General features: G+C 43.7%; 1 protein-coding gene across 1 annotated transcript; it reads left to right on the forward strand.

The window, feature by feature from the left end:
- The first annotated feature begins 535 nt into the window (after positions 1-535).
- LOC105275053 (hormone receptor 4) lies at positions 536-23,980 on the forward strand. The gene is made up of 12 exons (XM_026971747.1): positions 536-3,281; positions 6,470-7,495; positions 7,855-8,431; positions 15,744-15,954; positions 16,503-16,850; positions 21,017-21,151; positions 21,507-21,770; positions 22,163-22,355; positions 22,489-22,497; positions 22,804-22,931; positions 23,266-23,561; positions 23,658-23,980. The coding sequence occupies exons 1-11, from the start codon at positions 2,993-2,995 to the stop codon at positions 23,344-23,346; spliced, it is 3,261 nt and encodes a 1,086-aa protein (XP_026827548.1). The 5' UTR covers positions 536-2,992; the 3' UTR covers positions 23,347-23,561; positions 23,658-23,980.
- Positions 23,981-25,460: the final 1,480 nt, after the last annotated feature.

The raw sequence follows: 25,460 nt of genomic DNA on the forward strand, positions 1-25,460 counted from the left end.
GCGCATTAATGTTACGCATGTGCGTCACATTCGAAATTGGCATTTCATCGTACCGAGTCTGAAACTGACTTGCGCACGTGGAGAACCATTGTTACCGAGCTATATGTATATAGAACGCATGCCTCTCATATATAGAACAACGACGCAATAAAACGCTTCTCGAAAACGACAGCTGGTAAAGCCCTTTAGCATTTCGATAAAAATAGTTTCGCAGGGGAATAGAAAGGGAATAGATATGAGCATCGTAATTACATATTCGAGATCGATCACTCTGAAATCATCGCCTGTGATTCATCTCTTCGTACGACACAACTCAAACTGGAGTTAACGTGCTGTGAATCAACGGTTGGTCCCGTTTAATCGTGTTGAATGCGACTTAATGCAACTACTCAGTGCAACCGCCGTTATCAGAATATTTTCGATTTCAACGGGATTATCGAGAACGCGATTCCGATATTTTAATCGAGCGAAAGGATTACTCGAGTCGCAGTTATAGCAAGAAAGATCTATAAACTGCAGACCGTGCATACCTCTCTCTCTCTCTCTCTTCCGTTCGTTGCATACAAAATGCATTATTCGCATCGCGTTGCCCGCCAACGTGTAATTTTCCTCAGCGGGGGTCGAACGGCGGCATGTCCCGAATGGTCTCGATCTCCAACCCTTCTTCCGTCACGTAGCCATTCACGCTCTTCATTCAACCTCCCGATTTCCCATGCTGCGCGCGCGTTCATCTCTCGTCCGCGTCCCTCTCGTTTACTCTCCCTCTCTCTCTATCTCCCTCCGCCTTTTTTTCCTCTCCCACTCCCCCTCATTCAACTGCACAACGACGCATTACGTCGCACGATGCACCGAGCGCGGACATTTCTTGTTGCGTCTTCGCGACGGCTTTCGAATGATCGACGGCGGAAAGGAGACGGAAGGGTTGCAATAACGCGGGGGGAGGCTGGAGAAGGGCAGAAGCAGAGGGCTCGAGACGCGGATGGCGCGACAACGGAGTCACTAGCTTGGCTCGCGGGGGAAGCTAGGTCCGAGAGAGGGGCAGCGGACGGCGGGAAGAGGGGAGGGGGACCGGGATGGTTGCTGGCAGCGGGTGCAGGGTTGAATATCAACCCACGCGGTCGTCCCGGACGTGCACCGGTGCTAGTTCGGCTTTGCCTGAACTCGCGTAACCACGCGGCCGCCGTCGTCGCCGCGCGCTCGTCGCGAACCGGTGCCAGCGGTTGAAACGCGCAGCGAGATCGAGCGGAAGGATCGGAGCGAGGGAAGACAAAGCCGTTGGCAAAGCCGAGGGTGCGTGTGAAAAACCGGCGAGAAACCGCGCGACGCGTCGCGCCCGATTGACGTTGTTGACGGTAACGTTGTATCCGCGCTACCGGCGTGGAGCCGCGGCTACCGTCGTACACACCGGGCTGCATCGATTTTTCGACGTGACATGGACCGGATACCAATGACCCCCGACCTACGGCCGGTTTAAAGGTCAGCGAAGCCGTCGCGAGTCGAGCCGAGCCGAGCGACGAAGACCGAAAGCCTTGTCGAAACTGGGAGAACGGAGAACACGCAGACGGAAGGAGAAAAGGGAAAGGAAGGAGAAAAATAAGGAAGAGAGAGAAAAAAAGCAAAGTGGATGAACGTTCCGAGTTGGCAAGCTTCGAGGGTGCGCGGATCGAGAAGCGTGCGCCGCGCGTGCACCACGCGCGTTCTGGCTCTCCGAAGAAGGTTTGCGAAGAGGTCCGACAACCGATGCCGTAAATCGCGGAATCATTGATCTTTCTTGAGTGTCGCCGTCGCCGCCGCACGTGAACGCCGCACAGTTGAACGAATCTACGACGCAATTACTCCGACGACGAAGCCGCCGTGAGCGGCGCTCGCGGATGCCACGAGATGATCGTCGCAGCGAGATCGCGAGCTTTCCGTTATCAACGTGCTCGCGCGATCGATTCGCTCGATCGATGTCCACTAAGATTCCTCGCTGGCAGAGCGACATAGTCCACGTTTCCGCGCGGTCGTGGTTACGTAACGAGTCGCTTATGATGGGAACACGATAGTTGTAAGAATAACTTTATGTGAGAGCGTGATTTTAGGCTTGATGCGTTCTCGTGATGGATCAGTGAAATCGAGACGATTTATGACGATGGATGAAGAATATGCTTCGTAGAAAGATGCGTGTCGATTCGTAGAAGATGATGTTACACTGGAGAACTGAGAATCAAAAAAGAGAGATGACTGATCAGAGTTATGTTGTACCATTTGATCTGCAACGGTCTCGCGCGATTTTTGCGCATCACGAGCGAGAAGTGGTGGCGCTCTCGCTGTAGTCAGACGCGGTTCGAAAACAACGAGACCACGCTTTCCGGCGCGCGAAATGTTATTAAAATTGTAGAAAGTATGGAAACGCATACGTCATAGGACATCTACAGCTGTAACCTAATTTAGCAAGATCAAACAATCGAGGTTCGATAATTTTGAGGTCAATTTACCGAATCGCACAATCGTTTATATACTCCCGACTTTATAGATATTGTATCTTAAATAACGAGCATATCACCGAAAGACAGATTATATTTTTACGCATCAATTTGAATCGAAATGAAATACAAGAAAATTATTTTATGAGCTCAAAGTGATGTACAATATTTCCTCATTTCTGCAACAGCGGAAAAATGGAACGCGGCGAATGCTTCTTTTGCGGATTACACGAGAGTATGTATAGATAAACATGACGAGTGCAACGATTTCTACGATATTAATAAAAGCAAGACAAAAAATCCATAAAAAGAATAAAACAACGCAAATGAGGAGAATAATAACAAGATATATATGTATATATATATATATATATACATCAAGTTAAAAAAATTGCCATAATTAGCGTGGCAAATATCTCCTGCGAACAATATCAAATCCAATTTTATATGTAACGCGTCGTAGTGAGAGGATCTCGAAGTATACAAAATTATAAAAAAATATATCATAAAAATTATACGAAATAAATATGTTTCCCACGGGGAGCAACGTTTTCGTCGCCACTAATCTTCACTGGACCCGGCAAGACTGGAATTCACCAGCCATGGATCTGACAGCCTTCTATGGGATGCAGCAGAGAAGCAGCTTCCTGCCCTACTTGTCCGCGTATCATCCCTATGATAACTTCTCGATGGCGTCCTACCAGAGCTACTTCCGCTTCCAGCACTACTTTAGATCGCAGCTCACGCTCGGTCCCTACTCCGCTCTCAATTATTACGACTGTTTGGACGCGAAGAACTTGTACGCGTCGCTCTTCGGTAAACATTGCGCACGCTATTTTCGAGCATTACACCTACTTGTGAACGATACCGTATCTCGTTCAAATATACCGAATGTGTCTCGTCCTACATGTTTCCCCCTTTCGTTTCACTTGTGAATCTCTCGCTACACGTGGTCTCAATGTTCTGTTACGAAATATCACGGGAATTCGTTTATCTATGTCTACTATAATTGTTTTAATCTCATGGAATATTAGTTTTTACGTTCAAATTTAGAATAATAATTCTGTTAAGTTAAAACTCGATTTGAATCGAGACATTACTTTCTTCCTACTTTCTACTTATTTCGCAGATCGTTTTCTACCTGATTGCTTGTAATTCCGGGCCTGCTGGTGTCTCGACCTTTTCACTGAAGGAGATTGATCCTAAATTAGTTATGGGATCCAAAGATCTAACAAGAACCAAGTGAAAGTGAAAGTGACGGTCGTCTTGTATAACTCCATGACATGTAATGCACATTGTGCATCGCTGGAGGAAACTGTTCTTCCCGAGCATCTTGAAAAATTTGGCTATCAACCACTTGGCAAGACACCCGATATCTTCTCGATAGCATTTCGCGACAGCTAATCCTAATTATTATCGGTAACGATCAATCGCACTGTCGCGCTGCGCGTCACTCATGTATGATCGAAGAACATTAATGACCGATTGTCAATGCGATAGATAAATGCCGTGCCGCACGCGCGATTATGCAAGACTTACTCCGAGAGAGAGAGATTGGACGTTGGGCTCTTTTGAATCCACGACGATAGAGATCCAGCTCGATCTTCTCGGCTTCGACAACCGCGCGAGACAATCCGCGATATCTCGGCGATATCGTACGCCAAGAGTCCGCGAATGAATAATCCGCTCGACCAATGTCCACGGTGATCGGCCTATTAATAGCTCGGAAACTGGCACCTAAGTACCCGCAATCACAGCCTGGCCTTGTCAACTGCATTCTTTCCTTGACCTACACGAGCAGCCATAATCCCCACATCCTTTTCGCGACAAGCAAGAGAACACTCCGAGCGACCATTACACTTTCGTGTCTGCAGTATACGATCTTTTCCACATTTCGTGGAACAAAAATATTTTATGTTTGTTATGTGTGGAAGTATTTCGCATTTGCTGTCTGTTTCAACCAAAGCGGATTAATATGACATTCAGATTTGTCTGTAAAAATTCGAGAAGATAATAAATTTGAAGGCCAGAGATAATGAAATGTCTTAATAAAATTTTAAAAATTTCATTGTGCATCGAAACAATTATTTTTATTTCAAAGTAATCGCGTTAAAGTATTAAATGTGGAAAGATCCAAAGATTTCTATACAGGCGATATTTTTCTATATACCAAACCTGTTGCAATCATATATATCATACTCATGCAACATTCATTTATTCATCGCTTCGTTAATCACATACCATTTCTCAATCCACGGCGCATTTCGAATCACACTGGCGCGAAAAAGCTACGAGCGAGATAATTAAGTCATAAATAAACGTGTGCAGAACAACAATGAGCGGGCACTGAAATTTATTGAAGTCACAACGCGATTGTTCGGGCGAGCCTGCGAAACGCGCTACTATGAAAAGCCACCGAACTTGGGGTAGTTTGGAGAAACTCGTAAAAGCGAAAGATCGAATATGCACCTAGATAAACCGTTAATCATTTCATCCCCTTCCAAACAACATAGATCTCTATATCAGCAAATAATGTTCCAAGAAAATTACAAAAAAACGGCAAAACGAACTTGAACGTATCGAAAAATCTGCAATACACAAATATTATACCACAAAGAGATAACAAGAGAGACAATTATTTTCAAAAGCATTTCAAAAATATTTTAAACATGCTACTGAACTGACGCATTCCGACTAGCAGATGCAACCTCTTCGTAAATCTCTCCTGTAACGTTCGAGGCCTAAATATTCGGAGGAACGATCGTTTCCCAACCGAAGTCGATCGTGCAGCCCGCGCCCTCCGACAGACACCTTGTTGTATAGCGTAATAAAATGCACCGGGCGTAAAGTGGCCGAGAACAGCGTGTTTATCGCCTGGATATATAACTTAAAGTACCTTCAAACCAAGATCACACATAGGGGCAATTATGGGCGCGGCGAACGTGCAGAGAAGGGCACGACGGATTTATCGTCTCACGTGCATCGGGATCTATTACGGGAGGCACTATTTTTATTGCACGCATCTATTGTATTCCTCGCGCGCACACAATACCGCATTATTGATACGTCTCAGGATTGCGTAACGAGCAGTTGCTTATCGAGACCAGCATAATCGGACGTAATGCGTGCTAAATTCGTCATCGATGCGTCGTCTGCAGTTTCAACGGTCGCTCCAGCGTCGCTTTGTATCAAGCTGTTCTGCGAACAAAACGAGGATCTGCCTGTTTCGCTCCTGCCAGGCTGTTTTTCGTTTACTCTGTTATTTTTATACCGATTTTCGAAATTAAGTTTGCAGGATTGAACATTTGCAGAATTACATTCGCGAGGACTCCCTAATCGAAGAAAAATTATGTATTAAAAATGAATAATTCTAAACTCATGGCGATTTGCAAACATTTAAACGGAAGCTTTGTATCATTTAGTTTTCGCATGAATAAAACAAATCTATCGAATGAGGCGATTTAATGACCGCATTGTTCTGCCGCTTCCGCGTATTCTTCCCGATCTTTATGCTCACCTCGAACGGAATCGGGTTCCTGGGTTAATTAACGAACGCCTGCCTAACGCGACAAATTTATTCTTCCGGAATGCAGACTGGGCGATGTCTCAGCGTATCAATCCGAAATACAAATCGAAGAAAGATGTGACTAGCCTCACGGGGAGACGCAACACGTTCCGCTCCATCACACGCCTCGTTATCTCATCTTCACCTCTCCAGTGATTCATCGCGCCTCCCACCGCCAATTAGTCGTGTGTGCGATCGACAACGTACGTCATTAACTTGCTCCAATTCCCCGGTGCCGATTTCCCTTATCTCGCTTCCGTTCCTCCGACTAGCAACCGACGTAACGCGCGAATAACAATTGCGAACCCTGGCGTTCTCGCGCGTGTTCTAGAGCGAGGGTAGACGAAAAAGAGAAAGAAAGAGAAAAGACCGTTCAGCCACACGTTGCAGACTCTCTGCAGTCCGAGTATAAACGTGAGACCAACGCCTTATTTCTCAGACTCCCCGGTATCCCTCGGATCAGCAGGCTCGCCGCAGGGGAACCAGCCGGCGGACGCACCTTCACCCATAAACTTTCCTGCTCCAGGGGAGAGCATGGCCGACACCTCGACCCTGTCGCCGGAAGCGAACATGCCGAGCTCGCCGGGCTGCCCCGTGGTCAGAGTGACGAGCGAGTACCTGCTGGGCAGCCCGAGTCCAGGGACACCACGCGGAGGAGACACTCTCCGTGGCGTCACCGGCAGTGGTGGCGGTGACGGAAGCGGAGGTGGAAGAGGAAGTGGCCAGGAGGGTCGCGACGCCGCGTGCCCGGACCGTGCGTCGCCCGACTCGGTCTTCCCGGATGCCGGTCCGATGGTGAGCTTCAGGGTCACCGATGAACAGCAGCAGCAGCAGCATCCACAACAGCAACGTTCCGCCACACCCGCGCCGACCAGATCGTCGCCCTACTCGCCGGTCCAGACGGTCTCGTCGACACCGATGGCCCAGGAAGCCTCCTCGAGGTGCGACACTCCGGACAAGGGTGACCTGTCGTCCGTCCAGACCAAGGAGGAGTCCGACAATTCGGTCTTCGACGGTGGAGGTGGAGGTGGCGGCGGTAACAGTGGCGGTGGTGGTCGCTCGGAAGTCTCCAATCAACTTAGCCACAGGAGCAGTCCGTTGTCCCAGTTCAACCCCAGCCAGAGCGTCAGTCCCGGTTCAGCTGGCTCCATAGGGCCGCACGGGCCCACGCAACAGCAACAATCACCGCAGACACCGCCGACACCGCCGAGGCCGCGCGCCCCCTCGGTACCACCGCATCTGTTGGCTGCCCATCATCAATTCTGGTCGCAGAACACCACCGGCGTGCAGGGATTCGCCACGCAGAGGCTACTCAACGGCGTCATCAGCAGCGCCGTCAGCTACGGCGGGCAGACCGCCACCGCCGTCTCCACCAGTTCCGGCGGCGGTGGCACCAGCAGTTCCGGCGGCACTAGCTCCATCGTCAGCTGCGTCACCACCGGCGCCACCACCACGGCGACTTCGTGTAAGCATAACATAATGTTACGGCGCACTAACTTGATTAAATCGATTGCTTCAGCCTCAGAATTTTTCGCTGACTTATTCAGCGGGCAATCTTTCTCAGGATTACAAAAGAATTACGAGACGCGATAAATAGAGCCGATCTTAAAATTATCTTCCGAGCAACACGATAAAAGACCTTTTCTTGATCAACACGACGCCAACTTTTTCCATCTCGATTCCGACAGAGATCTCTAACACTCCAACGGACATAAACCCCATGACTGTCTTTTAAAAGATTTGTTACGCATTAGTAGCGTTCACCAAAACGCCCAATTTGCATTACGGCGTAGCGCGTAACGATCGATGGGTCGATTGTTTCAGGCGAAGGTATGAAACCCCCGGCGCAGAGAGCAGTGCCGGCACCACCGCGGCCCCCGCCCACGGTGCTGATGGGCGAGATCGGCGGCGTCCGTACGATGATATGGTCGGCGCCGCCGTTGGACCCGGTACCGCCGCCGGCGGCGTCGTGGACCGCCACGGCGGCGGCGGCCGCCGCCTCGTGTTCCTCGTCGGAGGAGTCGGCCGCCCAGCTGCTGCTGAACCTCGGCCAGGAGTCCCGGGGTAAGCCGCCCTCGTCCTCGTCCACCACGGTGCCGTACTCCGCCGCCGGGCCGCCGCTCAACATGGAAAGGCTGTGGGCCGGCGACCTCACGCAGCTGCCGGCCGCGCAACAGATGCAGGCGCTGAATCTCACGGCATCCGGTTCCGCCGCGCAACCGTGGGTGAGCAACGGCGGCACGGTCGTCAAGTCCGAGGCGGCCTCGCAGTCCATATCGGTCGCGCCGCCTGCACCCCCCTTACCGCCCCAGGAGCACGAGGAGGACGAGACGCCCATGATCTGCATGATCTGCGAGGACAAGGCGACCGGTCTGCACTACGGCATCATCACGTGCGAGGGGTGAGTAGGATCATGCGCGCTCGCGAGATCGGATTCATTCATTCTTGCGTTCGGAATGGACCGCGAAGCCAAGCTCTTGAGATTTCAGGATTGCGCGGGTGTGCCAGGGTATTATTTGTCGCGGAAGAATATCTTTATATTCCAAGATTTTGTTCTCTCTATTTATAGAGGAAAGTCCCCGATTATGAGATACCATATCGATTTTGCGGAATGTAAGGAAATCTATAGGCAGAATTTAAAAATTTAATACGTTATCTTGAAGAGAATTTAATAAGCTTTAGGTTGGTGAAATGAAAAATCTAATTTAAATATTATTTTTTCTGAAAATTAAAAAAATTTGAAGAAAGAGCTTTACGCAGGATCGAGAAAGTGTGCTCTTAATATAAGATACCTCGAGAAATCGGTGTTAAAAGTGCAAAATACATCAGTATTGCAAGTAAAAAACTTTATTAGATAGTTTTATAAAAATACTGCTGCCACAGCCTTCGCCAAATCTTCACGGTTCCACTGTCGACGCTTCCTCGTTTCTCTAACCTCTATAGTCAGATTCTATAAAAATTAAATACAAAACTTCGTAATATAAATTCGTATTAACTTTTCTTTAACCTCAAGTAGTATTTTCTTTCTTTTTATTACACTACATAATCTTCATATTCGAGCAATAATTATCTCATATTAAGAGTACCCTGAATATCTCATTATACGAGCCACACGCCTAGCGGTTCCGCGATCATAAAATCTAACCTCTACAATTAAGCAATTCAACAAGTTGCGTATTTTCCTGTTACTACGATTCTACTCTATCATTGCATACTGAATCTATTGCCAACCATTTCTTTATTATATAATAAACAAGGTTTAAAGACTTACCTCAAGTTACTTTGCATGTTCACAATTTCACAAACCTTTTCTTGCAAAGGCTAAACGCAATAACGAACAATGAATTTTTCACTAAATACATTTTACACCAATAAGTTCATGGTGGAACTAACAGATGGTGCTCAATAGTTTAGCAGAAACCCCATCATCTCATATTAGGAGCATATCTCATAATAGGGGATTCTCCTCTATATCTATTTATATTGTTAGTATCACTCGTGCGATTGATTAAAGTTTTAATTAAATAAAAGATTATTATACGGAAAGACAAAATACAGGGTGGCCCATTTTAATTTATACAGTCGATTTTTTAAAAAACTAAAAGAGATACGAAAAAATGTTTCAGACAGACATGTCACGATTTCGAGGGGGACATAAGATGATACCATTGGTTTGACCTTGAATAGTCGTTTGAAGGTCACGCGAAGATCACCTTCAATTTCTTAAATTGAAACCCCAACTTTTTATTGCAGATTCTTATTCTCCATCGAAAAGTAAGTAACTTTTGTCTGAAACATTTTTCCGAAAAATGTCATCTTATGTCCTTAAAATGATCTTCAAGATGAGTTTTGAGGACATTTTAAGGACATAAGATGACATTTTTCGGAAAAATGTTTCAGACAAAAGTTACTTACTTTTCGATGGAGAATAAGAATCTGCAATAAAAAGTTGGGGTTTCAATTTAAGAAATTGAAGGTGATCTTCGCGTGACCTTCAAACGACTATTCAAGGTCAAACCAATGGTATCATCTTATGTCCCCCTCGAAATCGTGACATGTCTGTCTGAAACATTTTTTCGTATCTCTTTTAGTTTTTTAAAAAATCGACTGTATAAATTAAAATGGGCCACCCTGTATATAAGAGAATCTTGCTTTTGTAGATATGAAAAAATGTGGAAATGTTTGCGCTGTTATTTAACAAACTTCTTTATATACAACTGTTTTCGAGATCTCTTCCGAAATGCGCTTTTGCCAAGCGGAAGTCACATGAAATAATGCACATTTGCACAAACCGCGGACCGCGCGTGTGGAAGATGCGCTCATCGATTAGAGTAGCAAACGAAACAGAGCGGGAACCTACGTGAATTTAAGGGCGTGCAACAGCACTGCCGTACATGGTGCAAGTGCATTGTATCCGCTGCAGTTCCACCTTCGCAACGACGGAGGAGTCGCGTGCGCGCGATTGACTCGCGCTAATGAGTTCAATTAACTGGAATTTGAAGTCGCGCGTGCATACCTAAACGGGTCTTTCGGTTGGCGCAATCCGAAGAATCGACCGATTCGCCTAATCAAAATTAGTTATATCGGAGCTGCCTGCAGAACATAGTCGGAGTTGCACGCTCGCAGGCGTGTATAATAACCTGCGACCTCCGACCTTTGCCAATATCCGAGCAAGTGCACCCACAAACGAGAACCATCTCGAATCATCTCAGACTGCGCTATCGGTTCGTTCGCACGGGAAGTTCATACGGGCAACGAACTGCTTCGCTAATCGGATTATTATTGATCTCTTCCAACGCTTCGCCTCGTTGGCGGCAAAAAGACAAATTTTGAAACATCACTTCGAGCGTTTCCTTGTGAATTATCAAATATGAATCAGTCCGAATTTTGGATTTATTCTCTTAAATTTCACTCAATTTTATTTCGACATTCGATTTCCGTAATAACTGAATCCATCGGACGCTGGAAAGAGAAGCTCTCGACGTCCCTCGCGCGAACAATGATTCACAAGTTAGACGAGGCAAAAAAATCAACCGGTAATCTAATAATTCCCGGGATGCGGTGTAGAAACACGAACGCGAGGACGGGGGATACTTGTTGCGTCCACTCCGCGGCGGTGTACTTGGAGCAACACTTTTGATTAGTCTGCGAAATTACCACAGGGTATCGTTACTTCGTCGCTCGTCCTTGTTCAACCTCGCTGTCCCGGGCGAGCAAGAGGATTAGACGAGAAAAGTCTGCGACAAGTTTCGCCACCGTACCCGCGATAGTCGTAACTCTGAACGGATGAATCCTTGATTCACCTCCGCAGACTCACGCAAAAGTGCCGCTCGAGATAAATAATCTTGTCGGCAACGTTATCCAGCCGATGAGGAACGATAGAAATGGATACTGAATTTTAAAAAATGATGAAAAACAATGGAGAGGCAAACGATCCTCGTTCTTTGCGCTTCTCAAAATCGCTGATCATTCTTGGATCAACCATCTTCGCTTCTCGTGAGATTAAAAATTTACGCGTTTATTGTATTTTTCCTATCTTTGGAAAATAATCTGAAACTTTTATCACGGCCAGCGACTCGTTTTCTTATTGATAAACAACTTGTGTTATTGCGATAAAAACGGGAGAAGAAAATTTATCGAGAGTAAAAACACAGAGAGCTTGATATATTCATAAATATAAAATACAAATCGATTATATTGAACTTTCTAAGCGAGATAAACAATAATGGACGCGTATTCGTCATATTCATGAGAATAAGAAATTTATGTTATTTTTCACACGTAAATAGAAGCGATCTTGAACATTTGTGTGTGTGTTCTCAAGTACTTCTTACTGGAATTAATTATTATATATAGAAAATTTCGGCTCGCGAAGACTAAAATATTTCTATCGCCCTATTTTAACGACAGAAAATTACAAATAAATTTTTAAAAAAAGTAAAATTAAAAAGGATTTCAAACACTCACCATAGATGCATAGCAGCTTCTCTCGATCGATGATCGAATACGGTAGTCCCTCAAGTTTTTTATTAATGCACTTTGGTACACTTCTTTGATACACTACTTAAGACACGTTAAATCGCCATTTAGGTCACTAAACGCGCTAAAATGATCGCCCGCAAGTATATTCGGCACTCCCGAATTCGCACGAATTTTTACGGAAACTTTCGAAGCGAGGCAATGGCGGACACTGTTCAGAAAATGGGATTCTTCGTTTATTAGTTCATTGTGCCGGTTCCTCGATCCTCTCGATGCTGCTCCGTTAAATGACGCGGCACGCGACAGCTGTCGAACGCGGTATCGTAAAAAAAATACGCGCATCGGCAATCGAGATCCTTCCGAGCAAAGGATGATAGCTGAACCGACGCGACGTCATTAACAACCGCCGTATAGTTAGCAGACAAATATGATAAATCTTTTTTTTTATTGCAATCGTTTGGGAATCGTTTGGGAAAGTTTAGGAAACCACTTTTAGAGTTTGGGAAATAATAGTTTTTTAATAATTAATGAAAATTAGTTGAGTGTATAGTTAGCAGACATCATTCCAAATAATTTTCTTTTTCGCTTATTTCAACGCCAAATCATTTGGAAAATACGCCTATAATGTTTTCAGAGTTTGGGAAATAATGATTTCCCCTCAAAATCGAGTTGAAAAACATCACCCAGACGTGTAGTATAATCTAGAGAATAATCTAGGGGCTTTTTGACTATAGGTTATATAATGGAAAAACGTTTATAATCTTTAATATTTCTCATTGTTTTCCATTTCAATAATTTGGGAATCGTTTGGGAAAGTTTAGGAAACCACTTTTAGAGTTTGGGAAGTAATGGTTGTTTAATAATTAATGAAAATTAGTTGAGCGTATAGTTAGCAGACATCATTCCAAATAATTTCCTTTTTCGCTTCTTTCAACGCCAAATCATTTGGGAAATACGCCTGTAATGTTTTTAGAGTTTGGGAAATAATAATTGCATTTCAAAATAAAGTTTCATGTCATCAACCAGGGCATCTATCACGTAACTTTTCCCCTAGGATGGAAAATGCAAAATGAAAATTTCTTCATCTCAGCAGCAAATCATAACGTAAAAGTTCACGCGAAATTTTCATTTTCCATCCTAGGGGAAAAGTTACGTGATAGTTGCCCAGACGTGAAGCCAAAAATCTAGGGATTTTATGACCATAGCCTATATAATGGAAAATGTTTATAATCTTCGATATATCTCATTGTTTTCTAATGTTTTCTATTGCAATCATTTGAAAAACGTTTGGGCAAATTTAGGAAGGCACTTTCACAGTTTGGGAAGCAATAATTTTTATAATTAAGGTGATCCTGGAGTGACTAGTGAAACAGTTGTGCCATTTGCACTCATACGCATACAAAAATTACAGTTGAAATGCTTTTTATAAAAATTACGCAATTTGTACACACAAAAATTGCGGCGGCCACCACTCGGGATAAAATAAAGGAATATAATGAAGCTTTTCGAAGTGACTTTGGAAGCATAATAAAAAAGAAAGGTGTATTCTCCTTTACGGAATACAGAATACATATAAACTTTCTTACTTTAATATTATTAATTTTTTATACTGGGAAAGTATATGCTTCGGTGGAAGAGCACGAGGAGACGGGCTTCGCCCGTCACCTAGTACTCTTCCACATAAAAAGAAAAACTTTTAGGTGACCAAAAGTACTGCGTGGAAGTTACAATATAGAACCTTGCTTTGCGTGGAACCTCGCTTCACACGAATTGAAAACCTATTTGGAATCGTACTAATTTGCATTGCAAGTACAATTAGTACGATTCCAAATAGGTTTTCAATTCGTGTGAAGCGAGGTTCCACGCAAAGCAAGGTTCTATATTGTAACTTCCACGCAGTACTTTTGGTCACCTAAAAGTTTTGTTATTTTTTTATGTGGAAGAGTACTAGGTGACGGGCGAAGCCCGTCCCCTCGTGCTCTTCCACCCAAGCATATACTTTGAAGTCTGGTTGATGACATGAAACTTTATTTGAAGATGCAATTATTATTTCCCAAACTCTAAAAACATTACAGGCGTATTTCCCAAATGATTTGGCGTTGAAAGAAGCGAAAAAGAACACTATTTGGAATGATAACTATACGCTCAACTAATTTTCATTAATTATTAAAAAACTATTATTTCCCAAACTCTAAAAGTGGTTTCCTAAACTTTCCCAAACGATTCCCAAATTATTGAAATGGAAAACAATGAGAAATATCAAATATTATAAACGTTTTTCCATTATATATATAGCCTATAGTCAAAAAGTCCCTAGATTATTACCTAGATTATACTGCACGTCTGGGTGATGACTTCAACTCGATTTTGAGGGGAAATCATTATTTCCCAAACTCTGAAAACATTATAGGCGTGTTTCCCAAATGATTTGGCGTTCAAAGAAGCGAAAAAGAACACTATTTGGAATGATAACTATACGCTCAACTAATTTTCATTAATTATTAAAAAACTATTATTTCCCAAACTCTAAAAGTGGTTTCCTAAACTTTCCCAAACGATTCCCAAATTATTGAAATGGAAAACAATGAGAAATATCAAAATTATAAACGTTTTTCCATTATATAGCCTATAGTCAAAAAGTCCCTAATTATTACCTAGATTATACTGCACGTCTGGGTGATGACTTCAACTCGATTTTGAGGGGAAATCATTAAAACATTATACGCCAAAACTCAAAGAAAAAAAAAATATAATATAAATAATAAATTATTAAAAAACTATTATTTCCAAACTCTAAAAGTGGTTTCCTAAACTTTCCCAAACGATTCCCAAATTATTGAAATGGAAAACAATGAGAAATATCAAAGATTATAAACGTTTTTCCATTATATAGCCTATAGTCAAAAAGTCCCTAAATTATTACCTAGATTATACTGCACGTCTGGGTGATGACTTCAACTCGATTTTGAGGGGAAATCATTATTTCCCAAACTCTGAAAACATTATAGGCGTGTTTCCCAAATGATTTGGCGTTCAAAGAAGCGAAAAAGAACACTATTTGGAATGATAACTATACGCTCAACTAATTTTCATTAATTATTAAAAACTATTATTTCCCAAACTCTAAAAGTGGTTTCCTAAACTTTCCCAAACGATTCCCAAACGATTGCAATAAAAAAAAAAGATTTATCGTATTTGTCTGCTAACTATATACGGCGGTTCATTAACATCACGATCACGAGGACCGATAAACGCGATAACAACGATCGCGTTACTGATTAACGCGTCGAAAGAACGACCCGTTGCTAGATGCGAAACATCGACACCCGTTCGTGCGCAAAACTTGCTCGAAAGGAGCAAAAGGACGCCGGAAATGTAATACACTTGCGATTTCGGTTACTCGCGGACGACGCGCGACGCGGGCTGGCCGAGGAATACGAATTCGGTCACGTGACCGCGGCCAACTTCACGAGCCTACGCGGCGTAGGTGGTAAAGTAGAGACAAAGCCCGTCGGACATCGCGCTGGTTCTGTCAACGTGAATTGTAAGAATCTTCGTCGAAGAGATTCGCAGAAAGCGAACGATTCTTGTCGCAATATTCTTCCCAGATTGAGCGACATCCATTCGTATGATTTTCTTTCCGTGAAGTAACTTTTTGGAGTTATGTGTCGACGCTGTCGATTACGATTAGTCGATTACGGTTTATTACAGGGTTGCGATTGGTTTGCTCGCAGGTGCAAAGGCTTCTTCAAGAGGACCGTGCAGAACAGGCGGGTGTACACGTGCGTGGCGGAGGGCGGCTGCGAGATTACGAAGGCGCAGAGGAACAGGTGTCAATACTGCCGATTCAAGAAGTGCATCGAACAGGGTATGGTCCTGCAGGCGGTTCGGGAAGACCGGATGCCTGGAGGGAGGAATTCTGGCGCAGTGTACAATCTTTACAAGGTATGCGTTCCAAAGTGCCGGAGTTTTTAAACAGCCGCATAAATTCTATTATAATAAAACGCTGAGAAATTCGCGTCAACTTGTTGCGCGTTCCGCAGACAAATCTGTCTTCGTTTCAAGTAAAAATATGGACTGATATGTATAAACAAGTGGAATCAGAACTCATCCGCTTCAATTTCGTCGATTACCTTCGCATAATGCCATTATTATTAAATTTATTCGTATTCAAAGCGCTCTTTTATAACGATATGAAGCGAATTAAAATATTCACGACCAGGTAAATTAACGGATTAAATTCTTTACATGCCGAACCAGTCATTAATACAAGAAAATTAATAAATTAGTTTCATCTACCGTGTCATTTGCATTTTGCTATGATCCCTGATGTCTTATCAACATATAACAGATATTTTTCATTCTTCACTGCAAAACGTTGAAGAGAGCAAAACCGGAAACGTGTCAAAGTAATCCACCCACTCTCTCTTTCGGAGAGATCGCCAGAAAGTGTGAGCGATCAGTGAGAATGATCGGCCATTACTCGGTCGCAGGTGAAGTACAAGAAGCACAAGAAGAGCAACAAGGCGGGCGGCGTCGGCGGCGGCATCAGCGGCAGTAATGTCGGCGGTGTGAACGGCTCGGGCACCCTGGGGGGCACGAAGACCGCCATGGGCACGATGCTGGACAAACACATGGCCGCGGCCGCGGCCGCCCATCACAGCCAGCAGCAGCAACAGCAGCATGCCCAGCTGGCCGGAAGCTTCCTCCACCATCACAAAATCTCGTCGGGCGATCCGCTCAACTCGGCGCCCACCCCCAGCCACCCGAGCCACCCCGCGCATTCGGGTCACCTCGTCAACGGGACGATCCTGAAAACCGCGCTCACCAATCCCTCCGAAGTGAGTAACTCCCCCCTTTTTTGTCGGATTTTTTTTATTTATTTCCAAGGTGAATGAATTTTCGAGACGTTTCAATAAGAATGAAATTCTTATCCCGGACGTCTCGAGCGATCGCTTTCGGCGATATCCTTCGAATGGATGGAAACAGAAGAAGAAATGTGAGCCGTAATGAACGTGCGCGTATGTGGAGCCGATTTATTCCCCATGAAAGTCTTGAGGAAACTTTTCAGCTACGTAATACCGATTAATTGGGACTTGGATTATCATAAAACTGCACGAATTTTAAGGAAGTGAAATTTACTCGATATTAATTATGCAATCCTCGTTGTTGTTCCATCGCGTTCTAGAATCTTGCTTCGTGAAAGGTCGTTTATTTCAAATCGTTGTATATGAACAGCGAAGAGTACCGGAGCCTCGACATTTTGATCAAAGAAAAATCGACCTCGGGTTAATCAAGAAGTCTACCCTTAAAGTTGAAGTCGCAGGTATCTATAATTTCGCGGAGACCCGAGCGCGGTTCAGCATCTTCTTTATTGAAAAATAATTTGTTTATCCGATACGCTCTACACCGCGAACGACTTATCTCCGACGATCACCGACGCCGAGCCGTGCGAGTTTGCCTGCGCCGCGATTCATCTCGCCCACTTCCGCGTGCCTCGCGAGACAGAATCGCGTCTCGGAGAACTAGTTTCGTTATGCATCCGTGCATAACCGCTTTTACTCATTTCCCCTAATTATCTGAGCGTTACGCAAAGCGAGCGCCGTCGTCATCGTCGTCGGCGTAACGCAGATTAATCTCGGCCGCTCGAGATGTGTATTACGCGTCGGTGATGCGCGTGAGATACCCGCGCGGAAACTTTCTAAAAGTCCGCCCGATCGAATCGCGCGATTATGCGAGCTGAAAGTGCCGTCGTCGTCGATCTATGCGCGTGTGATCTTGCCTTACGTTTTCTCGCGATCGACGCGATCACATATAGATCAACGTCCGCGCGCGACCGTACGATTCCGCTCGCCGTCGTCGGCAATTTACGTGATTTATACGACGTAGCTCTGGTTGGAAATCGAGCGTGTGGGTCAAAACAAAAGTTGACTCCTCGGCCGCGTCAGCGGAGGAATCTCCGGTACTCTGAGATGAGAACGTCCCGCGGGCATCCTCGCTTTCACTTTCGAAGCAGCTGCTGCACGCGACGAGTCTTCACCGTGAGGACGATCTTTCGGCAATCGAATGACGCCCTGGATCTCGGATGCCTCCTTTTTCATTTATTTATTAATTTTGATCACTTCTCGGTAATTTAATATCTGTTCTCTTTCGGTTTTCATATTTATGATACTTTCTTTTAAATCTGATATCTTTGTTTTAGAAATATTTTATCGAACGACATTTTATCGCTTTCATAAATAAGTAATATTCTTCCTTTAAATATATGTGTGAGTATGTTTACTATTTAAAAAAAATGAGATTCGTTTAAAATTAAAATTAAAGCCTCTGTATTTTCGTGCATCTTTATTTATTTGCAGTATACCGATTTATGGAAATTTGTCGTTTCTCTGCTATAAATAAGAATTGCACGATACGTATTCGATATCGATACCGTTATTTATCTGGGAAAACAAAGATTGAATTATTTCGATGAAGTCAGAATTGCATCATCGATATCTTCGAATCTATGACGGTAAAGAACCTGTTGCGATCGTGCATAAGAATCTTGTATTAATCATCGCGGAGCGTGCCGCACTTTGTACTTCACGTAGCGTGCTTTAGAAAACAAAGTTATGATAGATCGTGATACGTGATACTTGTTAATTAAAATCTATTAGAAATCTTACATTGCTATTTAATATCGATTCAAATGATACGCGTTTAATGTCACAGAAATATCACTGACAAATTGGGACACGCAAAGGCTCCCAGAAAATAAACAACGGAAAGGAATATAAGTAATCGCGTAGCGCAAAAAGCAGAAGAAAACGCGGATTTAGTAGTTATTTATCAGCGACCGGTTATTCACCTCGCCTTTATTGCGTAATTAAAGCTTCGACGCGACTGCTTCGAGTGACAAGGGAGCGCACATTGCATAAATAATTCAGGATATTTTAATGCGATCGTGCGAACAATGGTGCAGAAACGTACAAGGCGAATAGCGAATCCGGCGCGCGTCGGTCGGTTTCCCTCGCACCGATCCTGGAATGAATGAACTCTCCGTTGCAATTTCACTTTCTTACGACTCGGCTTGCGCAAGCCTCAAGGTTTCCCACATTACGAAAGCCGATAGATAGAACGAGCGAGTAGCCTGCTCGCGAGAATCGAGCGATCGTCATCGTGTCGCGCGACGCTTTTTGCGTTCGTCTGCACTCCTTGTATAGCGCGAGAGATCCTTGTACGTCTTGCGAAATTGCGTATCTTTGCAAAATAATGCGTTCTCATCGTGTAATCATATTTAGTAATTACGGAAATTTTCGATAAAGAATAGTGGAGAAAACGCACGCGTCACGCGATGACGATTAATTCTATGGAATTGTTAACAAATTATAGAAATTCACGATAGTGGACGCATAATCGTGAAAATAATTTACTTAAAAACGAAATACGCGGTAAAATTGTTTTCTATATCACGAATCAAATTGCATGATGATTGCATCTCGATTTTCTCGAGTGGGATAATCGGAGAGAGATGCGTGGCAGAGAGAGGAGTGATTGAAAAATATGCACGTTTCGTCCCGGATCGGATGAGCAAACGAAGGAACTGCCGCGATCGCGAACGAATGGCCCGGTAGAGGCCATTGCCAAAAGTGAAACCGATGCCGTCAAAACCGGATAAGTATTGGCTACGACAGTGCTCCATTAAGGAGGTCACTTTCGAGTAGAGTCATCGTACGTGAGATGCATAACTTTGTAGAGGGTAAAAAATCGCGAGATGGAAGATACGACTGTTCTCATCGAGGAAAAGACTCTCTGACGTTCTCCATTGCAAGAATACAACGTAATTAAAGAAATTATTTAATTGCTATAAACTGACACATGTGTCCTTATCATTAGGAGGCAAATTCCACAGATGTACTTTCTACGAAAGCATTTTTATTTAAGTTTACTTGCGTGACATTGTACATGAATTTATCTCTCCTTTTTTTTATAGAAACTGCACTTGTAATTTAGCTACAAATTTCCTGCAAATTTCTAAACATTTGTCGCGCTCATTTACCAGATACCAATCACGTGAGATATCCCTCATATGATTAATAGAATACCCGTCACACGCGTTGACGATTCTACGTCGCCGTCGATGCGCATGTGCGAGCGTCATGGCGAACGACGACAACACCGACGATGACGACGTTGACGACGACAGCGACGACGCAGGCAGGGACAATAGAAAATCAGCGGCAGCCGGTGCCAAGGACGGGCAGTTCTCGGACGGTTTCGTAACTCGTGAAAGTCTGCACGGGGGACAGTGACCTCACCCTCCCTCCCTCTCGCGCTTCCTCTGCACCAACACCTCTCGTGTATCTCCCCCGCTCGTCACTCTCATTCCCTTCCTCGTGTCAGACGCCTTTAGCTGCAAGAACGCGTCCCACGGTTCTCCACGGCGATCGCTTATGCATGAACCCCAAAGGTACACCCGGCAAGAAGCGATCAGCTTTCCCCGAAGTTATCCAGAAATCGGCCGGGCTGTTGCCTCCCTCTCTTCCTCTACGGTAGCCGTACATTCCGCGCCTGACCCCGAGGAAGCGTTTCGAGGTCCGAAAGGTCAGTGAAAGGCTGAGTCCGCTAGCTGGGCGTAGGAAGCTGAAACGGGCCGCCGAACTTGGGTCGCGCGCCTGGAACTCCGCGATGATGACTTTTTCGCGATGCGAAAAATCTTCAAGATTGCATAGACGCGGTCCTGAAGCCCGGTGTGATCTATGAAAGAGAGCTACAAGCTCACACAGGATAGCTTTCATAAATTCTCAACGCCCTCGTGAAACCCAATTCTTTCATGAAGCATCACCTTTTCATGGATGATGTCTTTCTTCTTCTTCTTTCTTCAATTTCTTCTTCTCTACAAGCATTAGACTTTTTATAAAAGAGCTTTTTAAACAAAAAATAATATATTATGTTACATAAAAGGCCGCATGGAGGAGAATAGATTTTACGTGTTGACGGTGCAAATGATGAACGTATGTTTCAGGTGGTGCATTTACGGCAAAGGCTAGACAATGCAGTAAGCAGTTCGAGGGATCGAGTCTTTCCTCTGGACGCAACTCTAACTATGATTCAAACCCTTATAGACTGCGACGAGTTCCAAGATATCGCCACGTTGAGGGTGTGTGAGCTTTGCATCTTCCTTTACAGTAAAATATACGTGAAATACGTCTTAATTTCATGTCGACATTATATAATATAAAGAATCAATTAAATCAACATGTAAACAAATTTGCCGAATATAATATGCATGCATGTATAATTAATAAGAATCAATTAAGTAACACGTACAATAATTTATCTTTATATACAATCATAATTAACTAGTATTTTATATTTCTTTAAATTCTAGTCTTTTTTTATTTAAATATTTCTCCATTAAATTAAATAAAAAATCCGTGCGATATAATAATTAGTTTCCAGGCGAATCCTCACGTTCTCTAAAATTCTACACGACTACCCCGCTTGTATTACAGAACTTGGACGAGCTGCTGGACCATAATTCAGACTTAAGTGAGAAGCTGTGTCAGATAGGAGACAGCATAGTGTACAAGTTGGTGCAGTGGACCAAAAGGTTACCGTTTTACCTTGAGCTGCCGGTCGAAGTTCACACGAGGCTGCTCACCCACAAGTGGCATGAACTTCTTGTACTGACCACTTCCGCCTACCAAGCGATGCATGGTCAGCACAGGTTGACCAATGTCGGGACTGACGGAACGGGTGCAGATTTTATGCAGGAAGTAATTATCTTTCCGATAATTCATACATACGCATGTTATAACTGCATTTGTAAAGACTTTCGCCTTGTAACGCGGTACGCACTTGTTCCGCGGAAGTTGTAACGATAAGCCTATCTCCTTTCACGTATGGAATTTTTATAGCAAGCTTAAAGATTATTTATCATGATTAGAATTCTTTACGTTAAAGAATGATTCATCTTTTAAAAATTATTTTTATATAAAAAGGAGACAAATTTTGTTGCGTAATCAGCATCTTCTGATTTCAATTTCTTTACGACGCTAAATGTTATTAACGATAATTTCTAATTCGCTAATGCTGGTTTTACGTCACATTAAAAGGCACGATGAGTATATATATCTAGGTCGACCGCTAATAAATTCTTTGCGACCAGGTAACGAACAACATGTATACGTTGCAAACGTGCCTAACCAGCATGATGGGTCGACCGATAACCATGGACCAATTGCGGCAAGACGTAGGGCTCATGGTGGAAAAAATCACGTACGTCACGCTAATGTTCAGGCGGGTGAGGCTACGGATGGAGGAGTACGTCTGTCTAAAAGTAATCACTATGCTCTCACAAGGTAGGTACTTTCACCGAGTACGTCGCGCCGCGTCTATTATTATCGCGTCGTTTAACTCTTACCCCGATTACACTGCACGAGTGATATGTATAATGATATAAACGTATCTTCTTTCCCAATGCTACAATTGGAGACGCGAAATGTAAGTTCGAAATACTTTCTAAAAGCGCTCTCTCGTTCGCACACAATCGCCGCGCGTGCAATTCAGTGTCAGTTTTAACGAAAGTTTAATTTGCATCTTCCTGAAGATTACCCAACGCGCGCTTTATTCGTAGAAAAAAAGATTCAGAGCCAAGCAAAAAAAAAAGAAATTCTTTGTGTCGCAAGTAGCGTAATTATACCGATTCAGTGTCTCCCGAGTTTCTTCTTCGAGCTTTCGACCGTCGCGAGAACGTATCGGATATCGGAACCTTTGCACGTCTCAACTGATCACGTTTATCTCCCTTAGCACGAGGCGGTACACTGGAATTAGAACAGATACAAGAACGGTACATGAGCTGTCTACGAAGTTTTGTCGAGCACAGTGCGCCCCAGCAGCCGAGTCGATTTCACGATCTTCTCGTCAGGTTGCCCGAAGTAAGTCCTGAAGAAATACATAACAAAAACTCTTTCAAGTAAATTACGGAAGATTTTCCCCGATCGGGATTTAATGAATTAACTGAACGTCACCCATTACGCGGGTAATGTAAACGGTTTATTTAATCATTGAAAATCCAAGTGAGAGTCAAAAGTTAAGCTCGAATTTAATTATTGATTATTCAATTGCAAAACAATAGTGATCGTTCGCCAGTTAACTGTAACGATACTAAATTTCATTCGAAACTGCCTTTTTGCTCGGTGCCAAGAGAATACAAGGTATCACAAATTGGTCCCGTGGTTAAGTGGAATCTGTCTGTTTGCTAAATTACAGGTACAATCGGCGGCGGCTCTTCTACTCGAGAGTAAAATGTTCTACGTTCCTTTCCTATTGAACTCAGCAATTCAAAGATAGTAAATAAACAATGCGACGATAAACGAAGCTGAATACCTATATACATACTATATATATATTATAAATATATACACGCAGAAAAGTAAAACAGAACCGAACAAAACAGACAACAAGCAACAAACGAACAAAGAAACGGAAAGAAACGAGCCCGATAAGAGAGAGATAGAAATAGAGAGAAAGAGGACTCGAGCCGAATGGGGAAAGGCTTTGCTTGTGTATGTATAATATATAAAATATATACAAATATATATATATATATAAATAATATAAATAATATAAATGTGTGTGTTCGTTGCGTTGTACAAACGAAGGAGGGCGGAAGTGAAGGAGGAATCGTTCAAGCGGGAAGAACAGCGGACGATGAGAAAGTAACCAACGTCGGGACGGCGACAGAAGGTGGGAAGAGAATTGAGCGAGAAAAGGAGGAACGATTTAAGTAGAATATTAAAGAAAGAGTATATAAAAGTATATAGAGAGCGAGAGCGAAAGAGAGAGAGAGAGTGAGAGCGAGAGAGAAAGAGAGAACGATTGAGAGTGCGAGAGTGAGAGAGAGAGAAAGGGAGGGAGAGAAAGGAAGCGCGCCACCTCGAGATGGGCAATCAATCGAGGAGGGAACTGAACTTTTTTATCGAAACTAAAAGACTATAATAATATATTTCTGTACGCAAACGTACCGCGCAACTACGTCATTGTGTGTTCACATTGCATAATCCGATCGATAAAATAAGACTCTCGTTACGTACCGCTCACCGTAGGCCACCTACTACTACTACTATTACTACTACTACTACTACTACTACTACTACTACTACTACTACTACTTACTACTACTCTACTATTACTGCTACTACTATACCGTCACACTTTCTACTACTACCGCTCTCGAAGCTAAAAAAAGAGAAAGAGGAAAACAGCAGCAGCAGACACCACGAACCAACTGACTGAAGGATCGATAGTCCGAAGGATCAATCGACCGACTGGACCGATCGATGATCGACGACGCGTCATCGTCATACCGGCTCGACACGGCATCACCACCAGCTCTGCGATCAGATGTATTAACACACATCCACACACGTACACACGTACTTCTAGGCGTGCATGCATGTACATCATCACAACGCCTGTCACAAAACTCGCGTGATTCTCTATTCGCAATTTGTCCGCCACTACCGTGCAAAACGCTACGACGTACGCGAGAAGGATGTGACACTGTCGCAGTTCACACCGATCCTCTTCTACCCAAGTCTTCACCGCACCCGCTGCAGAGCGAGGAACGAGCGGAGAGATTCGCCAATCGACGTGCGAAGAGGCGCCGAGATAAAGAAACATATAGTACATAGGAACTCGATCGCCTCATTCGTTCACCACTCGCACGCGACCAGAAGTGAGCATCCGTCGCGTGTTCCACAACAGTCAACATCGAGTCTTCGCCATCACCATCGTCGTCATCTTCATCATTCAACGCTCTGAAGCAAGCAAGTTCAAGCAACGTAGAAGAGATAACTCTTATTTACAGCGTATCAGCTCACTCATTCGCAGCTTCGATCGCGATTTCGATCGAAATGTACGTATACGCATTATTATTCACCGGGTTTTAGGGTTTCTCGCGTTCTCGCGCCGTGCGTTTTTCGGACGATCCTCGATCTTCCGCTCGTGCTTCGCTTAAAGGCGTTGCATCACGTCGGCTTGTGATGCAGATAAATTTCCATAATGATGATTACATTTTAATTGGAACTCGTGGGGAATAATTTAGATATTAATGAAAACATTTCGATTAATTCAAACGTTGACTGATTAATATTATTAATTAGTGAGAGTATAGTTTAATATAATAAAAACATAACGAGAATGCTAATGAGAAATTAATCGAGTCATGAAGAGTTTATAGAGTTAACTTACTTTACTATTTTTACTATTTGCTACTTTACTATTACTGTCAATTACCGCAGAAATATTGACGCGAAATCCATAAAATATATTTAATTCCTAAATTCTAGTCGAATTTGATCAGATTAATTCATCTGGTTTTTTATTCGCACAATTTTAGCACACATGTGTTGTTGATTTGTCTCGAGATAAAGTAATACACAGATTGAAGCGGGAATATTACA

This window comes from Ooceraea biroi, chromosome 8, assembly GCF_003672135.1.
Source record: "Ooceraea biroi isolate clonal line C1 chromosome 8, Obir_v5.4, whole genome shotgun sequence".
NCBI lineage: Eukaryota > Metazoa > Arthropoda > Insecta > Hymenoptera > Formicidae > Ooceraea > Ooceraea biroi.

Excerpts from the sequence above, each read along its gene's own strand:
- LOC105275053 (XM_026971747.1), top strand. The coding sequence starts at position 2,993 with ATGTTTCCCACGGGGAGCAACGTTTTCGTCGCCACTAATCTTCACTGG. Across the intron at positions 8,432-15,743 it reads GGCATCATCACGTGCGAGGG|GTGCAAAGGCTTCTTCAAGA; the intron begins GTGAGTAGGATC and ends GTTTGCTCGCAG. Across the intron at positions 16,851-21,016 it reads CGCTCACCAATCCCTCCGAA|GTGGTGCATTTACGGCAAAG; the intron begins GTGAGTAACTCC and ends CGTATGTTTCAG.